The sequence below is a fragment of the Octopus bimaculoides genome, chromosome 18 (genome assembly GCF_046866305.1).
Source record: "Octopus bimaculoides isolate indiv1 chromosome 18, ASM4686630v1, whole genome shotgun sequence".
NCBI classification, from domain to species: Eukaryota; Metazoa; Mollusca; class Cephalopoda; order Octopoda; family Octopodidae; genus Octopus; species Octopus bimaculoides.
This window is the reverse complement of record NC_142945.1, coordinates 55,871,582-55,898,492: the sequence shown is the minus strand read 5'-3', so window position 1 is coordinate 55,898,492 and position 26,911 is coordinate 55,871,582. Positions and strand designations below refer to the sequence as shown.

The following is a 26,911-nucleotide window of genomic DNA, read 5'->3' as shown; positions in this document are numbered from 1 at the left end:
CCTTTAAACATCAAACCCTAATTTTAAAAAAAACTAAATATCCATCTTCTATGAATGAATACTGAAGAATAAATGAGTTGAGAAAAAGTGAATTTTCTTAGTCATTTCATAAAAGATATACACTATAGTTGTTAGAAATGTGTCATGTGACATTTTATAAAGATTAAAAAAGGTGTTTCATTGGCTAAAAAATACAATGGATTACGAGAACATAGGAAATGGCCAACAGAATTTATTGGAATTGAATTGGTCAACAGAATTTATTGGTAGCAGTGTAAGTCTATTGGTGAATGTTTAAAACCAAAGTAGGTATTAAACAAGGATACTTGCTAACTCCAGTATTCTTTAATGTTTTCAGAAAAACTAAATACAACATAATAATATGTTTAATCCATTGCCATGCCAGCCACCATTAAGGTTAAATCTCCTGTGCATGCAAAGTTCTTACAGCTGGAAGTGTCCTGTATCTTCATATGGCTACAATTTCACTTGGCACTGAGTATTGCTGTTATCTTTGGGCTGATGCCTCCTTCGAGTCTCTTAAATTGCTTGATCCAATTCAAAATTTAGTTGTTAACATGGTGATTTCTCTTCTTTCTACGAGATTGGAATCTTTGTTGTGTGCCTTTTCTATAAACATTTTCATGGCCCTTGTTCAGATGAACTTCCTGGTCTAGTACCCTTTGTCAAGATCTTTAAAACAAGTCACCCTCTGTCAAGATCTTTAGAACCTGTCACCCTCTGTCAAGATCTTTAGAACATGTCACCCTCTGTCAAGATCTTTAGAACATGTCACCCTCTGTCAAGATCTTTAGAACATGTCACCCTCTGTCAAGATCTTTAGAACCTGTCACCCTCTGTCAAGATCTTTAGAACCTGTCACCCTCTGTCAAGGTTTGTAGCCCCTTATTCTGCAAAGTGGTTTCAAGCCTTGTTTGGAACAAAAATCATATGAAACTGCAACTCAATGATATATTCTGCTCATTAACAATGAGTTGATTGAATAAGTCATCTTATGAAAGAGAAAAATGAAATCATTCACAATAACAACAACAACAACACCATTTTCTAAAAACATTCTTCTCAATTGAAAGAAGAATTAAATCATGACTTGCTTTAAGGCTTGGATCTGTTATTGACAGTAACAAGCCAAGGCCAGACTTACAAACAACAATAGAGGTACTCTAAACAATAGAGGTACTCTAAACAATAGAGGTACTCTAAACAATAGAGGTACTCTAAAGAAACTGAGGGTGAGACAGAACACAACAATTTGATATTCTATAAATGTTGTCTTATCAGTTACTGCTTTACATGAATAAAATCCCACATGAAAATCTCCAACCAAAATAGATATGAACCTTTTGTCTGCCAGCATAAAAACCAAAAAAAATTCTTTTAATTTCATTTTCCAGATAATTTTAACCCTTTAGTTTTTAAACTGATCATATCCAGCCCAAATATTCTACCTGTTTTCAAACTGACCAGATCCAGCCTCTCACACCTACCCTACAATGTATTTCTAAAAATAAACATTCACATCATCAACATCTTGAAATTACAAATTAATGCATGATTAATTGAAAACATTTGACAGACTTATCAGAATGCTAATTAGTTGAACTAGACTTTTCTGCACTTCAAAATTAAACTAATGAGTGATAGCAAAACAGCCCTAATTGAAGAAGACTCTTCCATCAACAACACACTACAACCTCTGCACAGACTTGATCTCTTCCTATAACGTTAACCTCAGATCCTTTAAACTAGCCAAGTGCTGACCACCTCCACCCACTTGAAACATTCCTTTCACATTTCTCACACATCTAACAAAACATAAAATTAGATATATTTGTATAAAATTTAATAATTAATATTTCTGATATAATTAAAATTTTAAATCCTACTGTCAGCAATTAAACTGTTGACTAATTTCTACCACCTCTTGAAAATACTCATGCAGACTATATTTTGTCTTTTTTCATAAAAAATAATCTTCTTCCATTAATACACAAGAGATGTCAGTCGCCAAGGCTGGCAATATACCAATATGATAATTTTTCTGGTCATTCAGCCAAATTGGCCAAAATGTTCCTTCAAGCTCATAAAATTAGAAGTTTGTTACCTGGAGAATCTCCAGATGGAAACCTTATTGGAAATTTAGAGTGAATTACAAAATAAGATCTTCGATTTGCCCCAGTTCAATATCAATAAAGAAGTTTGGCAATATTCTTGAATTCCTTTTTCTGGTTTCAGTCACTGAACTGTAGCCATGCAGGACCATCACCTTCAACAAAGCCAACCCTAGATAATTTCTGGTACTTAAACTTTTGACTTTGGAACAGGGAGGTATTTGGTCAGCCCCGCCTCTTCTCCCAATTAACCTAACACTATTATTCTTTGTGATTACCTTTTATTGTAAGTGAAGGTGCATTGCCTAGTGGTTAGGGTGTTGCTGTCATGATAGCAAGATTGTGGTTTCAGTTCCTAGATCAGTGGTCCATTGTCTTCTTGAGCAAAACACATCATTTCATGTAGCTTCAGTCTACTTGGCTGTAAGTAGGTGACAACCCTGCAATGGATTGGTGTTCCATTCAGGTTGAATGCTGGCCTGCCCTACTAAGCAATGGGAAGGCATCATTTGAAAACAACAACAATGCAAGGAAGTGCACTTTGGTCATCTCCATAATTTATCAGGTGACAGGACAACCATCAACATGCAACACCTACAGACATAGATTTTCAATAAATTTAAAGCAAAATGTAAAAGTGGAATGTTGGTGACCCTAGAAACGAGTTGCTGTTCATTGAGAACCAACATCAGAATGGTAAAATTCCTTAATTATATTCAGTTTATGTCTTTGATTGTAAATGAACGTAACACTTGTTCAGCTTTTCATATTACTATGATTCCGTTCACAGCAGTGTTTCTCAAAGTGGACTGTGACAATATTTTGGTGGAATGTGGCACTTCACAATGGGACGTCAGCAAGGAATAAGTGAAGAAAATTTGCAATAAAGTTTTAATGATAACTTTTTAGGGGATGTGTGACAAAAGAGTTAAGAAACCCTGATTTACAACTTTAGCCCCCTTCTCAGCGCCCTGATGAGATTGGGTTATGTCCTTGTCTTTATTATAATCAGGAAGTAACAAGTGACTACAACCACCAGGTGAAGGGCAATGATGGACATGCAGTACAACAATCCATTTTGTAGACTTTTCAACTGTTTCTAGTCTTTCGTTTACCAACACAGACCACCACTAGTTCCCATTGCTTACTAGTACCTTACTAGTTGGACTAAATTTTGATAAAGAAGGGGTATAAATCATGACAATCTTTTAGGGTTGAACAACAGAATCTTTCATCAACAAAAACAGATTCCTACATAAATTCTTTAAACAGGCACAATGTGCCATCTTTTAGCAGGAAGAGCTATCATTGCCTTCAGATATTTACTTTGAAGTTTCTTTTAATGAAGTAAGATGAGTAATGAAAGAAGATTATACACTTATATTTTTTTATTCTTTTACTTGTTTCAGTCATTTGACTGTGGCCATGCTAGAGCACCACACTGAAAGGTTTTAGTCAAACAAATCAACCCCAAAAGTTACTTTTTTAAGCCTGGTACCTATCCTACCAGTCTCTTTTGCTGCACTGCTGCATTATGGGGATGTAAACACACCAACACCGGTTGTCAAACAGTGATGGAGAGGAACAAACACAGACACACAGATATATATATATATATATATATATATATACACACACATACATACATACAATGGGCTTCTTTTATCTTCCATCTACCAAATCCACTCACAAGGCTTTGGTCAGCCCATGTCTATAGTACAAGGCACTTGTCCGCCACACAGTGGGACTGAACCCAGAACCATGTGGTTGGAAAGCAAGCTTCTTACCACACAGCCATACCTTTTTTTTAAAATTTTTATGTAGACTCGTTTTGATTGCGGGGCCACCTTTATAAAACCAGGATGGGTTCATGATTTCAAATATCTATCTTTTCCCACGTGCACACATACAAAAAGATGGCTATGGTATTGTTATTGGCTGATGGATCAGCAGTTCGTTTTATTTCCAGCATTTCGGGGTTTCCATAATCTAGTCCCTCCTGACTGGAACCAGCAGAGACAAAACCGTAAAGATTTTGTTACCTTGCAATGTTGTCATGAATCAATACTTGCCATAGATACAACTTAGAGTAAGGTGGCTCCTCTAGTTTTACCTGTTCCAGATACACTACAGAAATATCCAGTAAGATGTCTATTCTATGCTGCTTTACCTGTATAATCCCTTCATGGCATGTTTGTAATTTGGCTCCTATTATATCATTAAATCTAGTCTTTAATTGATTTTAGCTCAAGAAATTAATTTATGAGCAATAAAAAGTATTTTTTCTATGTAAATATTTCTATTTATAATATTGATACTACAATAATTATTATTGTCTTTCTCATTTCACAACAAGTTTATACACGTAAAGAAATATTTACTTTCAAATATGTTAATCTCAAGTTCTGAATCAACTTTCCCAAAATTTATTTTTTTCATTGACATCGTTAAACTAACAGGATTAAAAAAAAATAAAGGAAATAAAGTTCAAATGAAATAGATTTTAAGAAGGACAATAAGCAAAAATGACGATAAAGCTGACCACAATGACAATATCGATGGTGCAGAGAGTAAGGCATGTAACAGTTATGACATCATTGCTGGCTGGACATTATTGTCAGGACAAATCAGAGCTACACAACGAAATAAATAAGAGGAATCTTATATAAACAAACCTAATTCAAAATCATTAAATTGCGTCTGTGTGTGAACGGGGGATTCTTTTTTTTTATGTCTTGGAATTGTGTATCGACTAGAAAAATTCTAGGGTTGTATTTAATAAATTATATCCAGAAAATCAAGTTAATTATTCATTTACTCTTACCGAGACTTTAAAAAAAGCTCTAATATTATTGTTTTGTCAACCTTATATTAAAGCAACGAAGGAGTTTAAAAAAGGTGCACCGAATTAACTGATGACAGGTGAACGGTTTCTATTATTCCAAAATATATATTTTTTAATATCACAAAAATGACAAAAGATATCAAGAAAATTAATAAATCAATGCGTTTCGTGAATGTGTTTAGTTCTGCTGTTGATTTTAAATAAATTATTTACGTTCTAAAATAGCATTCCAAATATTTTTTCCTTGTCAATCTACAACCATACCCCCTAGAAATTCCAGTCGTCAACGCAGTCATTCATTGACAAGCGACAACAATAAACCGCGGTGGACTGCGACAGCTAAGAAACCTTTGATGAGAAAGAGAAACCGAAGACAGCTGCTTAAAGATGGTCAACAATGAATGAACGAGTTTTTCACAGAAAGAGAAAGTGTAAAGAGAAAACCAAATGTGTGGAGGTGGATCGCAGATTTCACCTTAATTACAATATAAATACAATTGTAATAAATATATTATTATATTACGTCTGGACTTCAACAGGAAATCAAAAAGAAAAGCTTATTTCACAAAAGATTTCGTTTCATAAATTTCACTGATTCAGTCTTCACACAATATTTTTTTAGTTTAAACATTTCATAATTTTTCATACGACAGATATTTCAAATCTATTATTAATAAATTTGCCAAACTCCCGACCCACAAAAGCAATACTCATATTTTAAAGCTGCTACAAATTATACGATTATTATTATCATTATTATTATTATCTGCTAAACACGAGTATATATATATTAGTCCGGCATCGATTCTCCTGGCCGTCGGTGTTGCTAGCTGAGGCCGGAAAAGTAATATAACATCAACACAAATATAATAAATGAGACGATGAGCTAAGAGGGGGAAAAAATAGTTTTTCTAACCGTAACTAGCCCCCATCCAGTTGATTTCATCCTCTTTGAAGGAGAAGCCGGTGCTGGTCCTTCCATTCCAACAGTTTTTATTATTTCACTGTTAGAACAGCGGTTCTAATAATGGTGACACAAGTGAAAAGATGTTGCGATCGGACTTCAGAGGTCACACTAATCCATGACGTTCAAACAATCCAGTCAATTTAGCACCAAATCATGAATGAATGAATTAGTTAATTAATATTATGATTATGATTATGATTATTAACAACAACAGTGTTGATCGAGTTGACTCTCACTGCAGTATTTGACTTTCAGGAGACATAGTTTTTTGTTTTTTCAAATCGTTTCCTTACTGCAACTGTTGTTGTTAATAAATACAAGCTTGACATCAACCTAGTGGGTTGCAGTAGCAGCTGCAGTAATTGCAACAACAGCTCCAGTAGCACTAGTAGTAGTAGTAGTAGTAGTAGTAGTAGCAACAGCAGCAGCAACAGTAGTAGTAGTAGCAGCTGTTCCATCGTTTCTAAGTACATCTACCTTTTCGCAATCCAATAACGCACGTCTCCCCCGCGCCCCCCCCCCCCATTGTTACAGTCATCAGCATCCTTTCCACAAACCATAACAACACTTGATTCTTCTGTTATTTGTGCAGCGCTGCAGCTTTATGTGATGTGGTGGCAATCACGAAACTTGTTGCAGCTGCAGTAAAAAACACCTCGTTATTAACAATACAACATCTTCGACAATTAAAGTGTTTAACCCTGAGTTCATTGAAAGCAAACGTCAGCTTCTGGCTGAAAGTCAAGGGAAACCTTATTTCATTAAAGTATTATGTCATTAATACACATACACACACACACACACACACACACACACAGAGTAATGCTTTATGTTATACAATTAAATGGCTAAGAACTGTACATATATTAACCACTGTTATTCTAACAGATTACAAGACCATTCTTTTAATTATTGATTTTACTTTTTTATTTTTAAATAAAAGAAAATACTACCAAATAAAATAAAATATGTGAATGTTAATGTTTGAGATTAGAATTTAAAAAGAGAGAGAGAATGTTTAGCTACTTCAAGAATAGAACCAAGCCCATTCGACAGATATAAATATATTAGATTATGTAAAGAATAAGATATTTCTGTTGCTACATTAGCAACTCCACTTTCACTTTTATCAACAGAGAAAATCTCATTACAATGAGAAATAAGATTTAAATCTGGAAATATTTGTTACTAATTTTAGATTAATTATTTCACACAAGGAAGTAACTAACATATACTTTTGCTTCAAATTAAAAAAAAAAAGCCTGACTAATATTAACGAGATATTAAATATAAATTAGTATAATGTCTATAGCTGCCTATAAAATACTTTTAATCTTTTTATTCGATTTGACTTGGACAAATCTGAATAAGAATCGAAAAACTGCTCGATTTATAAAAACTCCTTAATTCTGAATTGCTTCAAATCTGTTGGCTGATTTCATTGCACTTTTATTCTGAACCATATTTGTAAGAAGCTGACTGCAGCAACCAAGCCAAGTACGTAGATGCCAGGAGTGAATAAACCAAAATATTGAATAATTTAATATAATCAATAATTAACAAACAACATCATTACATGACCATAAAAAAATACAAACAGCTGAAATGATTCCCGACACACATACAATCGTTAAAAACAAATTAAATGTTAGATCATTTGACTGAGTTTGGAAAAAACAAACTCAGTGGTATAAAAAAAAATAACAAAATCCAAGTGAAAAAAAACCAATAAAACAAATCAAATTAATGATTTGTTTATGTGTGAGAGAGAGAGAGAGAGAGAGAGGATAGATAGATAGATAGATAGATAGACAGACAGACAGACAGAAAGTAAATGATTATACAAATTAGCTTATTTATAAATTTTCTTTATTACATTTCTTTGTTTTATGTTACCAGTTTTTAGGAAAGGATTGGAATAAAAGAAATGTAAGACATTGTTGAAGAATTTGCTACAAAGTTTAACTTTGAAGTTTATAAATGAGTTTTAGCTTCCTGATTCAAATGAAGCTTTTAGATTAACTTTTGATTTTGGGAATCTCTAGTCAGAAATGTATATTTTAATGGCTTCATTTTTGTCCTGGTAGTGTTATTTAATTTTTGTAACAGCAAAAACAAAATTTCCTTTGATCCAGAAAATGCTTTTCATTGTGTTAGAATTTGTAGGATGTTAAAATACTTAACCAATAGGTTGTGAGGTCCCTGCAGGAGGCATTTTATTTGATTACCTAGGTGAAAATAGGTGCTAATTACAAATTGGAAATATGCTTACTTTCAGACAAAGATATCAAGTTTTAGCCTATGAAATAGTTTAAATTGAAGGAAAAAAAACACCCAAAATTATTCAAACATTTCTTCAATAACTTGACCCTTAACTTCTAAACTCAAGTTTATGTGCCAAAACTGTAGATTCTATATATCGTATTCTTCACACATAGAACTGGCAAAAAGCAAGAATAATTCTAATTTACATCACCTTATATGTTAAATTACTAATAGCTCTATGAAGCAAAACAAAGCCATTTTACACACCATTATTACACTTGCTGGAAAAGCCATAAATTGAAGGAAAATAACTTTTAGTTTGAAAGCAAATTGCTCTTCATTTATTCGTTTTCTTCTAAAAGATGAAGTGATATTCTGAACATAGTTCCAATGAAAGTATTTTTACAAACAACTCAACCTAAGACAACAATATTTACATGTCGTGTATGTAAGAATGTAACAACCCATTACTGAACACTTAATGAACCCCACCACTTTGTGGGCCATAGCATTTAGTCAAGCGGAACAAACTGAATTGGTGATAGTCCACAACAAAACAAGCTTAGGTTGTTGACTCAATTCCAAAATATGTTGTAATACAAAACAAGTGAACCAAAATATCAATAAGTAAATGAATATTTATATCCTGTTAAACTGTTGCAGATGAAGAGAAGTCATCAGACCAGATTGCCAGTCATTTAGCATCTACACGTAGTGTCTAGTACATAGTCATTAATATTCATTGAGTATCTAAGACTAGTCACTTATAAATAGTCAGTTTCTTAGCAGATTAATAAATTAGTAAAAATTAAACTGAAAATAGCCATGGCCACCACAACAATAAATGACAACAAAATTTTGTATACATAATGATAAATTCAATGTTTTAGAATACAATATATTAGAGTACGGCCAAAATATTACTTCTCATTATTGTTATCAAGATAATAATATTTCCTTTTATTTGAATTATTGTTTGTAGACCAGGGTGTTATTACAACTTGTTCCAAAACTATCCAGGGAAATACCATTATTACCGGAATATAAATTTATGACCCCTTGGTTTCTAACAAGTTTGATAAGTGCTAACACATGAAACCTAGCTCTTGAGTCACTCTGTAACTTCTGCTAAATATTCATATATATATATATATATATATATATATATATATATACATATATATATATATATATATATATATATATATATATATATATATACATATACACACACATATATACTCATGTTTTGAGTTCTATTTTTCCTGTTTGCATTGCCAAAACTGTACATATTTATTTAGGTGCAGGTTTAGTTATGTACTTGGCTTGGTTGCTGCAGTCAGCTTCTTACAAATATGGTTCAGAATAAAAGTGCAATGAAATCAGCCAACAGATTTGAAGCAATTCAGAATTAAGGAGTTTTTATAAATCGAGCAGTTTTTCGATTCTTATTCAGATTTGTCCAAGTCAAATCGAATAAAAAGATTAAAAGTATTTTATAGGCAGCTATAGACATTATACTAATTTATATTTAATATCTCGTTAATATTAGTCAGGCTTTTTTTTTTAATTTGAAGCAAAAGTATATGTTAGTTACTTCCTTGTGTGAAATAATTAATCTAAAATTAGTAACAAATATTTCCAGATTTAAATCTTATTTCTCATTGTAATGAGATTTTCTCTGTTGATAAAAGTGAAAGTGGAGTTGCTAATGTAGCAACAGAAATATCTTATTCTTTACATAATCTAATATATTTATATCTGTCGAATGGGCTTGGTTCTATTCTTGAAGTAGCTAAACATTCTCTCTCTCTTTTTAAATTCTAATCTCAAACATTAACATTCACATATTTTATTTTATTTGGTAGTATTTTCTTTAAAACTCCTAAACCATGGAGTTTTAAAGCAAACTCCATGGTTTAGGGTTTCCACTTCAGGGAACTGTGGACAAATATCTTCAACTAAGGCTTTGAGCTACAGTCTTGAGAGTAGAATTGGGAGAAGGAAACTGTAAGAAGCCGGTTATGTGTGAACCAAACATTTATAGAAAAAAACTTAAGAAAGAAAGAAAAGACAACCTAACAATATGTATCAAACACCAAATTCTTTCTTGTTTTTCTCTTTCAAACATAAGAAGAAATGAAAGAAACACATGACTCATGGCTCCGACTCAGAGCTTGCTAACCTCTTGAATGTAGAAGGGTTCTTTATGTTCAGAGCTGGTGAGACATCAAAAACGGTTTGTTAAGATGTGTACAGGTCAAGAGAAAGAAGCATTCACAGGGGTCAGACATTTTTCAGGACCTTGGATTTGTCCAATGTGTGCAGGGTGTTGGCAATGACAACTCCAGTAAGGTGTGATGAGAGACATTAGTGAATAGCTGAAGGTGACAGAGTTGGACAGAGCAGAAGGACATTAAGTATAAACCCTACATGATGAAAATAGAGAGAACCCAAAACAGCCCACCACCACATCACGTGGCCCAAGTCTGGTCAGTTTAAAACCCCCCACTTCTTGACTATGGGGCATCATCAGATGGTACAAAGGCTGATCAACCAGTGACCACACAGTACCCAGGGATTTATTGAGGGCAACATGGTCAAGGCCCACATTATCCTGGCACACAGTCATTTCTGGGGCTGTCAGTAGGGAAGTTTTTTTGGGGGGAGTTTGTGCCATTAAACATGGGTTTGTTTGTTTTTTTAATTTGATGTCTTTGATTTTCTTTGTATTTTGTTTTGTTCTCTGATTTAGAGAGAAAGAGAGAGTGTGTGTGAGAGAGAGAGAGAGAGAGAGAGAGAGAGACAGACAGACAGAAAGAGAGGCTTGTTTTCAATAGTTTAAAAGTTAACATTCAATATGAAATAATTTGAAATCTTTTCAACTTGATTATATCAAAGCCGTAGAAACAATATTTATTGATATTCTGATGCTAATAGAGAGTCTATACAAAACCACTTTAATTGGAAATTAAGACTAAATCTGCTGCTTCTAATCTTAAAGATGATATCTTCACAGTCGATAACATATCAGATTATATACACAAAGCCAGAAATGTGAAAAAAGATGGTAAGCCACAGCTATGGAGGTTATATATTGAGAAAAGGACGATTACCATCACTGTAATTTCTTCCTGGCACAAAATAAAAGACAGCAGAATATATAATCAATAAGACAAAACTATGAAAATAAAATTATATCAAACAAAAACTAAAGATTTCTAAATGTGAAATGCTTGAAATAAAGGAACTCACAGATAGAGGTTAGGGTTCCAAGGAAATAAAAGAACCTTCAGTAAAACTGATGAACAAAAAACACAACAATTGTGTTGTATCCAACTCAGGAAATGGCCACTTAACTAACAATTCCTCTTTATACAGACAATTATCTCTTTAAAACAGGAAAATGACAATTTATTCATCAGCTCAAATTAATTGACAGATGAAAGTAAACAAGGCACTGCCCCCAAAAAACAATTATTTTAGAGTTTATCTAAAACAAGCATTTCAAAGAAATACTTTCAAGAAATATTATAAGAAGAAAGTTTTCATAACAACAGAAATCCCATGAATATTAAAGAATAAGAAATATTTAATGGTTTTCAAGAGGGCATAGATTTGAAATCTATAATTTTGTCTCTGAGTGTGGTTCCTCCTGTCAACCTCTACGTAGTGGACTAAGTGCATTTAATTTAGAAATAGCACAAGTTGTGTGAAAGACAGAATAATAAGTATTATTGTAATTGAACATCAGTTGAATTTTGATGTGGCCGCCCCCAAAGGAGATTAATGTTCAAATGGGTGACACATAAGCACTAAATGAATAAGATGCAGGGGAAGGAAGGGCTGGACAGAGTGGAAAACAGTCTTTGGAATGTGAAACTGCATGAAAACCCTGAGCACAAATAGAACGAGAAGACACTTCAGCATTGACGACATTGTCCAAGGCATTCAAAAGAAGCAGCTGCATTGAGATATATATATATATGTGTGTGTGTGTGTATGTGTATCCTCACACACATACATGCATTTATGTACATACAAACATACATAATGTGTATAGACAGCAGCTGTTGGGTGGGAAAGTACTCAAGCAGTGTGTATTGATAAAGGAATATATTTGCAGAATCAGAAGAGATGATATGTGGTGAAGTTTGAAGTAAACATGTTGTCCAACCTCACAGACATGTGAGGAGTATGAAGAATAGGAATTATGATATAGCATGAAAAATTGATTCAAATAATCTTAATAATAATAGAATCAAAACTATAATTTTCAATGAATTTTAGGGGACTTTTCTCTGTAGAATTGTTATACCAGTCAAAATTAAATGAAGCATCTTTCTTTTCAATGGTATTGTAACATTTTTGTTTTTAAACGAAGCTATTCCTATTGTTTAGATTTTACATATTCTTGCCAACTTCAGGCAAAAACCAAATGAATATAGAAAGTCAACCACAGCAATACTTCCATTGCTACCTTCACAAGATTGCTCTATCATGTAGAGTTATTCATCTTACGTGCTTTAGTGACTTCTATTTTTTCATCTACAGAATGTGATGCATGATATGTCTCAAAAATCTTTTATTTTTTGACCCAAACTTCCAATTATTCCACTTTGGTCACTAAGAACCAATAAAATTCAAAGGTTAAGAAGCAAATACAATTTCAAATTAAAGTGCACAACATCTCTGTCAGATGCAGTTGTTTCTCCACTCGTTCCTTTGATAATCCAAAACACATTTTCTTTCCAACTTCAAAACCCAAACTCCACATCTACAAAATTATTTCCTTTCTCTACGATTCCTCTCGATTCTGCTTCAATGCTTAATATTTCCTCTACAACTTGGTCATATACATAAAAACTACAAGAATTCTTGGTAAACAAGCCTCCTTCTTAGCTGAATTCATTAAAGCAGCAAAATGTATAACAAGTATTTTTTGCTTTTTTTGTTTTACAATGTCTTTAACTATTCCTTAGTCTTCATAAAGTCAGAAATCAAAAAGGATTTTATGAAGAAATACATTTACAGTGCAAGAATAAAACAAGGTTTTTGCAATTGCCAAAACAACATTAGAAAAAGCTGAGACAGAACTGTTAATTTATTCCAATTTCATGCCAACATTTCTTCATTTCAGCAAACCAACTTTTTTTTCTTCTGCTAAATGAAAGACAGTTTCTTACACAACACCAATAACATCATCATCATCATCATCATCCACAACATGACTTTCTCTTCTACTGTTTCCAATTTCAAATCACCATAATTCTACCACTTTTCTACAATCCTGGATTCAGACTTAAATTTCTCAATCTTCCAACTTCAAACATTAGCCATTACACTCAAGTAAATTATTTCACAATTAGTGCCTCTACTAATTAGTGTCTATACAAATGAAAGACTTTTGAGGTAGCTAACCAGCCAATCCCTCCTCATCAGTTTTTATGGAATCAATCCTTAACGATCATTTCCAACTTCCTCACACAACCACACACATATTTTACTCCCCTCTTCAAGTGAATAGCAATATGAATATTTAAAATCTAGGTCCACAACTAATCTACTAATTAATACATATCACAGTAGGCTATATATCATTATTATTACTATTAATAATAATACAGATATAATGAAAAGCACACAAAGGACTTGTCATTTTGCTTTGGAAAATGTTTCCTCAAGCTTCTTAAAAATACTTTTGTACTTTTGTGAAAATCCAGCTCCCCCTCTCCCATATGTTTAATATTTTAATCTAAGAATTTGGGAGAGGACAATCAGTTCCTAGGACCATTGCAGGCCTTCCATTAATGAGGAGACTGATGGGCAGAGTGGGATTACTAAAGGACTGCAGTTCTGGGGAGAAGGGCCAGGATGGAGTGGTTTGTGCTGGGTCAAATAGACCGTGTTGTACAGGTTTTACAACTAATTCAGAAGAGTAGAACCTGTTGTGATGCTGATAGAAAGAAATAAAAGAGAAAAGAAGGAATTATATGCCTAAGAAAGCAATTCAGAAGAAGATCAATGAGTCAATGATTGCCAATCAATTTTCTATTGAATGTGATTTAGAATATCTGTCGATCTCATTTCGAATGTCTATCAATTTTTACACACTTCATTCCTATATCCAAAAAGATATTATAATTCTCCATTAAACAACAGCCTTCAAATCAAACATCCCCTTGAATTACTACCACCAGGTATCAATGATAATCTTTATTGAGTTTACCATTCAGGATCTGATCCTCTCAGAAGATTTCACTCCAAAATGTAAATGATATCTTTTCAAATAAGGCCATCTCCTCTCTAACAAACTCTCTTACCAAACATACGAAGATGAAAAAAACTGAAAGCAAAAGGATAACTTCAGAACAAAGAAATATTTCAAACCATTTCTTATGGATTACAACATTTCTTATGGATTATAACCATTTCTTATGGATTATAACATTTCTTATGGATTATAACCATTTTTTATGGATTATAACCATTTCTTATCGATTATAACATTTCTTATGGATTATAACCATTTCTTATGGATTATAACCATTTCTTATGGATTATAACCATTTCTTATGGATTATAACCATTTCTTATCGATTGTAACATTTCTTATGGATTATAACCATTTCTTATGGATTATAACCATTTCTTATGGATTATAACATGTTACGACTTTCACTGCAATCTTAAACAACATCTAAAAGTAAACTCTTGACCTTTGAGATGCTAAGAAGTTTTGTTTTCTTTCTTTTTTTTTTTTACATAAACATTCAACTTGCTAAAATTCTCCCTCAAATCAGGAAGGGGCCACCTTTTAACCCTTTACCATTCACATTATTCTCTCAACTGAAATTCTTGTTCATTCACATTGTTCTGAATTAATTATACATTATCTCATGACTTGGATACTTTGATGATGTGGTTGTAAATTTTTAGAATGACATTGTAGGGTAGGTGGAAGAGGCTGGATCTGGCCAGTATGAAACAGGTAGAATATTGGGGTTGGTTTCAATGCTAAAGGAATGGAAGATGAATTTGTCACACCTGGAATATCTCTAATTAGAAATCTGACTAAGGATGACATGAAGATTAACAACAACAATTTGTCTTTGATGAAATTTTTCAAAGCCTCGTCCACCATGCCTGCTTCTTTCCCCTTCAAGTACAATGGCAACAGATTATCTCGTTTATCCTCTTTATCACATTTAGCCAACATATACTTGAATCACACCTGTTAGTTTCTACATCGCTCACACCAAATATCGTGGCTATTCTGTTTTTCAGAATGACAAGCCTGATAATGTCTTTTCCTAACAAAAAAATACATCAGCGTAAAGATTTCCAATTCTTCGTCTTTTTATTAACCAGACAAAACGAAACAGAGAAAAGACATCTCAATATATAAAACTGAAAAATCTATTTATCATCATCTTTCTTACAGTTTAACCATCCACTAATTGTGACATAACCTCAAACACTTATCTATGTGCACATCTCACACACACACAGCGACATGCACGTTATATATATATACTTACCCAACATATATACATACACAAACATATGCAATCACATACGTATACATATAGATGTATATATATATATATATATATATATATATGGATGTATACTCCTTACTCTTTGACTGCAGCCATGCTGGAGCACCAAGTCGAGCAAATCGACCCCAGGACTTATTCTTTGTAAGCCTAGTACTTATTCTATCGGTCTCTTTTTGCTGAACCGCTAATTTACGGGGGTGTAAACACACCAGTATTGATTGTCAACCGATGCTGGGGGGACAAACACACACAAACATATGCACACACATACATATATATATATATGATGGCACCTGTGCCCAACGTCGCCTTCCTGGTACTTGTGCCAGTGGCACGTGTAAAGACATTCGAGCGAGGTTGTTGCCAGTGCCACTGGACTGGCTCCTGTGCAGGTGGCTCGTAAAAAACACCATTTTGAGCGTAGCCGTTGCCAGTACCGCCTGACTGGCCTTCGTAAAAGCACCCACTACACTCTCAGAGTGGTTGGCGTTAGGAAGGGCATCCAGCTGTAGAAACTCTGCCAAATCAGATTGGAGCCTGGTGTAGCCATCTGGCTTCACCAGTCCTCAGTCAAATCGTCCAACCCATGCCAGCATGGAAAGCGGACGTTAAACAGTGATGATGATGATTTATAGTAGGTTTTAAAATGCTTATATTATTTTATTATTATAATGGATATAACTTTCTATATGTATTCCAGACAATAAGGTTATCCTGAAATAGGAGTTGTGGTTCTATTGCTAAACCCCCAAATTTGTAATAATATTATAAACGATACTGTTTACATTGCATTCGTAAAGTGTAAAATAGTAAATGTCCAGATAACCTGGAATACTTATTATTCCCTAAGTTTTTTAAATATATATATATACACATACATACAGACAAACACACACATACATACATATATGTATATACATACACACATACATACATATATACATACATGTATATACATACACACATACATACATATATACATACATGTATATACATACACACATACATACATATATACAATGGAAGACGGACGTTAAACAATGATGATGATACATATGTACACAGATATATACATACATACACGCACACATACATACTGTTCACTCATTATCAGCATTGACGGTGGACATTAAAAGATGGTGATGCAATACATGTGCACCTATGTACACACACACACACACACAAATATACATGGTTATATATTTATGTATATATAAGCATACATACATACACATGCATTCATATGACTAATACACACACACACACACACACCAGCAAGAAAAAGTGGACGTAAAAAAAGGCTGATATTTTCATGAACAGATGTATGTGTAATATGCGCGTGAGTGTAGAAGCAGCAGGCCCGGATTCGGTCTGGGTTTTATAGAGATTATTAGGAAACGTCACACAGCATATGACCTTCTCGTTGGAGAGGTGTACCCCTATGCAACATTTCAGCTAATTAAATGCTGCCAAACTATAGCCTACAACTGACAACACAAACACACACAAATATATATATATATATATATATATATATATATATATATATATATATATATATATATATATATATATATGCGGAATTTATATTTATACAGAGAAATATAGAAAGGGTGAGACTAAAAAAAAATAGAGAACAGACACTTTGATGAATGGTGAAAAGAAAAGCCAAACTGAATGCAAGAACAAAGTCCAGCAACACCAAATAAATTCTATCAATCCACATTTATTATTCTGAATAGAGTGTCCAGTTGTGATGGTGAATATTCATGCTTACTAGTAATATATTACTAAACCGAATATAAATCATTAGAGACTACTATTTCAGAGACACACTAGAATTTAAACACACATATAAGCAAGCACGCATACACACATACATACAGACGCAAATATAATACAGACTTACACACACAAAAATATATATACATATGTATATAGATATACAATTATTTTAACCCTTATTAAACGGGGGGGGGGGGAAATGGTCAAGTAAGATGACCATTTAAAACGATAAACTTTATCTTTTGTATCTATTCATTTATTTGATTTTCGTTTTATTTGTATTATTTTTTTAACGAATTATCTGTTCGAAGAATTTAACCATTACTTCGCTGGACAAACCAGTGAGAGTGCGAAAGGCTGACAGCTTAAGGAGGAGACTTAATACAATAATCACTCGGTATGATTCATTAAGGGATCTTTTCTTCACTAACACACAATCTTCTAGGGAATAAATTTACAGTTTTTAGATTATTTTATCGTTTGTCAGCTTTTTCCTTTTCTCTCAAATAAATTTATTCTTCCCCACCTCAAACACCTTTTTTTTCCCCATTGATTACGATTAAATAATGAAAAGAACGAAGGAAATGAAACCACACACAGACAGCCAACAACAAAGAGATTCCATTTTATTTGCTACGGTTTCTTGTCATTATTGCGTGAGAGAAATAGATTCTGGAGACGCAGAGTTAAAAGAGAAAAAGACAAACAACGGAATGAATGAAAGAGAAGACATTAGAGACTGCGGTAAAAAAAAGAGAAAAGATTCGATGATTCATAGGTTGGTCTTTTATGAAATATTGTCGTTCAACAAAGTGAAGGCATTAAAAGTGAATTTTAACTTACGCCGTCAGCTTTTTGCTCGGTGGGACTCATAATTGTCAAATGAACAGCAAACAAGGAAGAAGTCGAGATGTGGTGTTGTTGTTGTTGTTTGATGAAAGAAGAAGAGGAGAGAGAGAGCAGATGAGGAGGGAGGTGATGGCGAGGGGGGGGGGGGGTGATGGCGAGGGAGGGAGAGAGGAGATAGCAGCGCGCCGCAGTAAGGGAGGTAACTCTGTACTAACAGGTAGTCTCCCTGGACGTCCTCCTTTTTGTAATGTAGTGATTATGTGTGTGTGTGTGTGTGTGTGTGTGTGTGTGTAACGATGTGTATATAAATATGTATATAAAAAAAATACAAAACGGGACAAGAACGCAAAACATCCAGACAGTTAGGTGATACAAGAAAGGGACAACATAACATCCAGATAGACGATACAAAGAAAATAAGGACGGGTCACACACACACACACACACACACACACAATGGCTGAAATTCTAATCCAAGCAACACTGTCATTGCTTGGGTGTTGTCTTAGAGCATCATGGATGTGAATGGCTCATGACTGTGGAGGTCCTGCAGCCCTTTTGCAGAGATGTGACAATAATGAGCACCTCTTGCGGCAGGTGTTCAAAAAGCTCACCAGCCTCACTGACTCACAACACCTTCGTTCCATCATGGAATCTTCGATTCACTACTTCGCCCTTTTCAGCCTTTTCAGCCAGCCATTAATATGCAACGCATAATAAGAGATGCTGAGAAGAGAGCGATGCGAGTTCGTGAAGCTTTTCAAAGTGAGGAAGGGTCTTGCACAGGACCATCACCACTCTCTAAATCACATACACACACACACGTATGTATGTGGTATGTACATAGCTACAGGCTTGGTTGTGTGCTTTGCTTCCCAACCACATTGTTTCAGGTTCAGTCCCACCGCATGGCACTTTGGGCGAGTGTCTTCTACTGTAGCCTTGTGAGTGGGTCTGGTAGATGGAACTGAAAACAGCCGTATGTGTGTGTGTGTGTGTGTGTGTGTGCATATAAATAGCAAGAAAACCTAAACAACATAAATAACACTTTGATGGCAGAAAAGACGATTGTTGTTGCAGTGAGTAGAAAATGGACCAGGGTTAGAGTCTTTAGCTCTTCCAGACAGGATCAGAATCTACATCAGTCTCTTTACAACGTAAATGAATGTCATTCTTTATTCTGACATGGAATATTTGCAGCAGAGGAGCAAAGTGATAAGGGCCAAAATATTGAAGTTTCTACACATAGACAATCAGTTCTTGTTTCCATGAAACAAGAAGCAACTGACCAAAGACAGGAAAGATGAAAGCTGTTCTACCAATACAGAGCTAAAGTTCTAAGAGTGTACAAGGTTACGACACAAATAGATTGGTTTATCAGCCATTAAGGTGTGGAGGATGAGATTCTAAAATTAAACTTGAATGAAATGAAGCTGAAACAGAAATGAGAAAAAGATAGAAATTAAGTCTCTCATTTGAAATTTTTATTTCAGTTGAAAAGACCTTCAGAAAATACGAAACTTATTAATATTAAAATTAGAAACAGCAAAAGGTATATGATTATTTCTCATCGGCTGATCACAATATTTAAAAGTCATCTTTGCCACCCAAACAAGTTGAATATAACATTTTGATATTTGTTTGATTGGCACAAAAAAGAAGGAAAAGTAAAATCGTACACTAGTTGGGTAATTATTCTATCAGCCTCTCTTTCCAAATCACTAATTTACAAGAACATAAACAAACCAACACCAGTTATCAAGTGGTGAGAGACAAACACAAATACAACCACACACACACATGTATCCATGTGTGGTGGAGGTATGTGCATGTATATGTATTTGTATGTGTTTGAGTATATATGTATATGTGCATGTGTGTGTGTGTATGTGTGCATGTGTGTGTGTGTGTGTGCATTACTTTCCTTTCGGTTTATACAAGTTATGGAGAGAGTTCAAACCAGTTGTTAATAACAAAGTAACAAGATTTTTTTTTTCAGTTAAGAGAGTTGTTCTCAGTGTTTGTAAATCTGTGGTTCACATCTGTTGGGCAGCTGACCTCTACAACAGTGCATGACCTTTGGTCCCTCTCTCACAGAACAATATGAATGCATATATGTATCTATGTTATTATTCAGTTTATTTCAAGATTTCTTGTCAATAGAGAAAGAACCGGTTTCTAACCTAGATCCAAGGTTCCTTCATTGGAATTTCAACATCAGCAACAGGGTATTTTTGTTTGTGTGTTTGTTTTTTGTATGTATGTATGTATGTACAGATTTGTATGTTTTGCTTTATGTATTCTCATGCATATAGTTACATATCTAGACATGTTCATATATATTTAATTGATAAACTTCTGGAAAGTTTTACAGACTCTTACAGTTCCAGTGATGGATTAGACCTGTATTCTTCGAATTAGCATTCTTCTTCCTGGTTTTGAGAAGCCTAATTTCTCAAGATTGGTATTTAGGCATGGTGCTGAATATCCAAGGGCCCTGATAATTACAGGTATAAACCTGAACTTGTAATCAGGATAGAGTAACTGCAGATTTCTCAATAGTTCAGGAACTGTTCAAAATTTCATGTATTTATCTTTACAGATTTCTATGTAGCCTGTTGTCATTCTAATACCACCCTATATACAGCCACCCTATATACACCCACCCTATATATACCCACCCTACATATACCCACCCATACCTACACACGCCCTCCCTTCCACATTGTGGATTCTGCAGTGGTCATGGCCCTGTTATTTACTATGTGTGTCTTCTGTTTAGTGTTGGTATTCTCTCATTTATGAGGACACACTCGTATGTTTTGGCAATGAGACAAGATTTCAATACTAATTCAATTCAGCTGCCATGTGGATCCCTGTTTTGCCAGCAGAACACCAATGACTGTTCACCATCCCTCACCCAGCCCCTCAGCCAAACTCCCAAAAAGCCTCCCCAGTGCGTGTCCCAAAGATCCCTACAATTACCCTCCATGCACTCTACTTGGTAGACTGATTGATTGTTCAATCGTTAAACAAATGTTAAACATACAATTGGAGAGTTAGTTGGTAAACTAAAGAAGTGTACTGAACCAGTGTGTGTTTATTTTAATTATTATTTACATAATGACCCTCCCAATACACAAGATTTGTTTCAGCACACAAATTCACATCAAATATTGCAAACCAAACAGAAAAATGAAGTGTGTATATGTGTATATATATATATATATATATATATATATATATATATATATGTATGTATGTATGTATATACAATTCACAAGAGTTATTCTGTTATACTTAACCTGGCTATTTATATGCTACAGTCAATTTAATAAACAAGTTACAATAGACAAGATAGATAAAGAAAAGAAAAAGAAAATACTTAAAGATACAATGAGAGACTCAGATCTCATCAGTTTCCAGATGGTTCTAAAACAGTCAGGTCTTTTGTATCAAAAGCTAACCATACTTTTCTCTTTTTACAAAAAAAGTTGTAACTGGATGAAGATAACTTTTCATAGAAATAAAAGTAGCATTGTCTCTATGAAGCATTAATATAGTAACTATAAAAGACTAATTCTACTTTTGGCTTTGATTATGTCTAGATTCAACCTAGAAGGAATACAAGACCTTAAAAAGACCAAAAGTTTGATGCAGTTTGAATGTTGTTGGAACCAGTTGATATAATTCTTACAACTTTCTAGAACCTTCAAACCTTGGTGACTGAGAGAGTTTCTAAGTAGTCACACAATCCACAAGAAACAGCAGACAAATTCCTCTCAAATAACATTTTACCATCTTTGAAAGAAAAAAGCCACACTTGCACAATGTAGTCCAGGTTGTACAAATAGATGGGATGGTCACATCTGGATGGGATGCAACAACAAAACAACAACATTCTCAAACAATTTTTCCAGAACAATTTTTCAGAAAGAATGTTTGAATGAGTCTCAATTATTTGAAGAGATATAATCATCTTTCTTTTCTACAGGCCAAGAATGGGCAGCAATGCCAGAGGTCTGCTTTGGAACCACATGGTTTTAAGTTTGATCCAATTGTGCAACACTTTATGGAAGTGTCTTTCACCATTTCCTTGAGCTGTGCAATGTTTTTGAGAATGGAATTTGGTTCATGAAAACTGTATAAGCCTGTTAGATGTGATAAGACGTAAATATGTAACACCCAGTGAGCTTCCATGACAGGTATTTTTGACTAGAAAACACTAATTTGTGGGTACATATCTTTTGCTGATGTAGATTAATAAAAAGATGTTAACATCAGTAAAATAACAAAAAAAAAAAAAAAATGGTGCTTTTGAATGAAAACATCTTTTACTGGAGTAGAATGAACCAGCAACTGGACAATTGAAAACCTGAAACCTGGACAAAAAATTGGACAAAAACTACATAACCTGCTTATTAAATTGCATGTAGATGCATGTTTGCATGAACAGTTGCATATATGAAGAGTCATGTGCAGTATGATGCAAAAGTCTCAACCATTTAATTGTTTAAATTTCTTTCAAATGCTTCATGTAAATGTTCAATTAACTTCAATGTTTAAAGTATTGCACTATATTTCTATTATTATTATTATTATTATTATTATTATCATTATCATTATTATTATTATTATTATTATTATTATTATTATTATTATTATTATTATTATTATTTTGTTGAAGAGAAATATTTTAGTGAAAACACAAATCTGCTTCAAGAGATTTGGTTTTTATTTCATAGGAATTACTTTTAAAGAATTGAAAAACCAAACAAAAAATTATCACAAGACATCAACAACTAACTAATAGCATTAATAGTAATGGTAAATGCAATACATACCTAATTAACAACAATACAGTTAATTAGAATAGCTTACATTCATATATTATTTAAATTTGCGGTATTAGAAGCTACTAATTAAAAATGATAAAAATTAACAATGACATTTCATGACTGGCAGACACACAACAAGGAACATCACTGATAATCATGCATCTGTTTATATTTAAATTAGAAATTAGTAATTAACCATTTAGCATTCAGATTATTACTCTGACAAATGTAATGCTCGTTTATTTTTAGAATGACATTGTAGGATAGGTGTGAGAGGCTGGATCTGACCAGTTTGAACATAGAAAAAGGTAAAATATTTGAACTGGATATAGCCATTTTAAATGCTAAAGGGTCAAAAATAATAAAAATTAACAATGCTATATAATGTCTGATATACACCAAGGGACATCTTTGATAATCATGCATCTTTATAATTACAATTAGGAGATTAGAAACTACCAATTAAAAGTGATTGGGATTAACGACATTTAATAGAACATGTTTGATAATGATGCATTTGTGTGCTATTAAATTAGAAGTTATTAATTAAAAGCGATAGGAATTGATGTGAGTTTAATGAGTGACAGGCCTACGACTAAGGAGATCTTTGATAACCATGCATTAAATGGAATGCCATGCACAGAGACAAAGATACGATACCTCAACACTTGCCGATCCCATGTTTGATGGTTAATGAGTGCCAAGAGGAAGATTATTTATTGAAGCAGCACCGACACAAGTTAAGAACTCAGAAGCTGAAAAGAAACAAGTAGAAGTCATTTTCAAAACCAAAAATATATACACACCAACACACAACACAAAACACATTTATAGAAACAAGATTGATTTCAACTTTTGGAAAATCAGAGATGTCTTCAATTTAAATGTTTAAAGAGATGCTGTTTGTTTGAACCCAAAAGATCAGAGAATGAGAACCAAAATACCAAATCAAGTATTTTACTTTATTTTCAATGCTACAAGTTTGCAAAAATAGACATCTGGTCAATTTTTGAAAAAAAAAAGGATTCCTATCAAATCATATGAAGAAAATATTGTTGGTTTTTATTGTTAGTTTTTATTGATGTTGTGTTCTTTTATAAGAGACGGACAAGAAAAGAATTTTAAAAAAAGCTGATCTAACACCAACTTTGGAAATGGCTGAGTAAAAGTAATAAAAAAAATATGAAGAAATATTTTTGTAATTAATGATGTTACAAATGTGTTAGAATAATGAGATTATTAGACAGGACAAGCTTACAGATCTTAAATGTAACCGGATTTCCAGTATATAAGATTTGTAGTAAGAAAGCTTTGAAAAGAAAAGGAGTTTCACATCATTTTAAGAGTTTTATGTAATAATCCAGAGCTACCCTTCTACAATCTCTTTCCCCAAAAGTAATTAAAGACCATTGAAAAGAAACAATCTAGTCTTACTAGTCAGGTGGCTTCGTAAGAGAAGAAGGTAAAGGAGATTATAAGTGAAAATAAAAAATATTGTGAATCAGCAGCTGTTAGGGAAGGGGACACAGAAGCGACAGTATTCATAGACACCATTAAGTGACCTTGAAAGCTAAAATGTAAGATGAGAAACAGGAGAAAATAATAGCCAAGAACAGAAACAAAAATGAGAGATTGAAAGAGTGAAGAAGATGACATAAGTGAAATATTCCAAATAACTTTTGTACGAAGATGGCACTTTTTACAAGCAATAAATTTTAGAAGTAAAGGACTTGATAACTGCATGGTTTTTACTGGACATCTTTAAAGATAGATTTTTATAAAGCTAATAACACAAGAAAATGATGAGGAATCCTCAACTAACACCTAACTATTCCTTAAATTAATGTCTTCTACATTAAGTGAAGGAATAAGTTGACAGTGACTTCAAAGTGTCAGCTTGCTCTTTCATCAGACTGTCTCACAAAGGCAAACAAGCCACCACTTGAAGGTCACAGCCAATCTTTTGCTCATAAAAGTTAATAAAGATGTTCTCTTCAAGAAAGTATTGAGCAATTCTTCAGCTTAATATCAAACTGCTTTTATATATAACTTGACATAGAAATAAACATTAATACATTCACACACACACACACACACACTTATGTATATGTGTGTTCATGTACATGTGTATATGAGTGTATGCATCTGTGTCTATGCATTGTTCCTGTTTAGGCAGCAGTGACATTTGGTTGTGTCCCACATGAAGAACATCCTGTGTCCCACATGAAGAACATCCTGCATTTGGGTGGTCCAAGCAGCAAAGACAAATGGAATAAAGTACTTAACTTGAAAATAAATAAGGATTGGTGTCAAGAAGTGTACAGAACACTGCCGATGATTTGAGGCAATTGGCTGCTATTTCTAGCAGGTTGACTGACCTTGTCAGGTACTTTTTGTCAACCAAGCAGAACCTAACTGTTAATTAGTTGTCCTATGATAAAGCAATAAATAAAAAAAAATTGATACTGAGGAGGTTACAAGACAAACTACTTAATATACACAATGAGTCAGCAAGATTGTTAAGACAATAAGATTAACCTCGTAAAACATTTACAAGAAAGAAAGAACGTAATTAATCTTTCGAAGCACTTTGGTAATGAAAACATTCATTAATGAATGTTAGGCATTGGTCACACACCCATTTGATCCAATCAATGTCTGGCTCGTTAAATCAACATGTACAGACACATGCTTACACACACACACACACACACACACACACACACACACACACACACCAACCAAATTTGCTTTTGATTTTTCAATTGACCAATGTAGCTTCCCAATAAATCCCTTTGGACTTAAGCTTTAATATTTTTCTGTTGTGTATTCAGGGACAAAACAACGGGTTTAATATTCTCCAACACCACCCCTGCCCCAACACACACATTCACACAATTGTAGTTTGATAGTAAAGTCACTAATCCATACAAGATAAGAGGCAAGAGATTAGTCGACAGTTTATAATTCTGGGATTTTAATCTTATCAAGGTCAATGTGAGTTAAAAAGGGAACCCCTAAATGGTTTGGTTTTTTAAGAAAAAGTACTCACCTATCAGTCTCGTAGCAAGTCCATTAAGGTATGGGGACATAAACAAACCAATACAGGTTGTCAAACAATCGGGGTGGGGGGGGACAAACACACACACACACACACACACACTGAAGGTGGACTTGCACACAGTTTCCATCTACCAGATACATTCATAAGGTATTGATCGACCCAGGGTTATAGTAAAAGTCAACTGCTCAAAGTGGTGCACAGTAGGACTGAACCTAAAACCATGAGGTTGCCAAGTGAGCTTCTTAACCCACCTATATAAATGGAAACCAATTTTATGAATGAGATATTCTAATGAAGAAACAACTTTCAATGCCCAAGCTGGAGCCTCAACACTACATGTGGTATAACGTCTTGCTGGGAACATTTTCTATGTTAATCGATAGAAAAGGCAACTGAAGCCTTCTACACCACCAGCCTCACCAGTTCTGTAGCTCTTCATATCAAATAATGTACAAGCACTAAGCATCTCCACATCGAACATTATCAATTTTACACTCAGCCATTAAATTTTGCTCCCTAACAAAGGCACTAATGAGTCCCCTTTAGGATCAGTTCAGTTTATAATGACTGGCCCCAGGATGAAAACAGAAATGTTCCCAAGTCA

The 26,911-nt window shown here is 33.7% G+C and overlaps 1 protein-coding gene across 44 annotated transcripts in view; it reads right to left on the bottom strand.

The window, feature by feature from the left end:
• The window catches only part of LOC106879469 (coronin-2B), a 76,940-nt gene that overhangs the window by 28,668 nt on the left and 21,361 nt on the right, over positions 1–26,911 (bottom strand). For 14 of the 44 annotated variants that reach the window (XM_014929043.3, XM_014929047.3, XM_014929052.3 and 11 more), the window contains exon 1: positions 5,894–6,346. The exons of 1 other annotated variant lie outside the window; for it this stretch is intronic. In XM_014929043.3, the coding sequence (XP_014784529.1) occupies positions 5,894–5,959 (66 nt within the window). In that variant the 5' untranslated portion in view covers positions 5,960–6,346. Of the gene's footprint in view, positions 1–5,893; positions 6,377–11,464; positions 11,587–18,399; positions 18,505–23,903; positions 23,999–26,911 lie in introns of those variants that run through there. 29 more of the 44 variants (XM_089366342.1, XM_089366341.1, XM_089366330.1 and 26 more) reach the window with 6 other exon arrangements.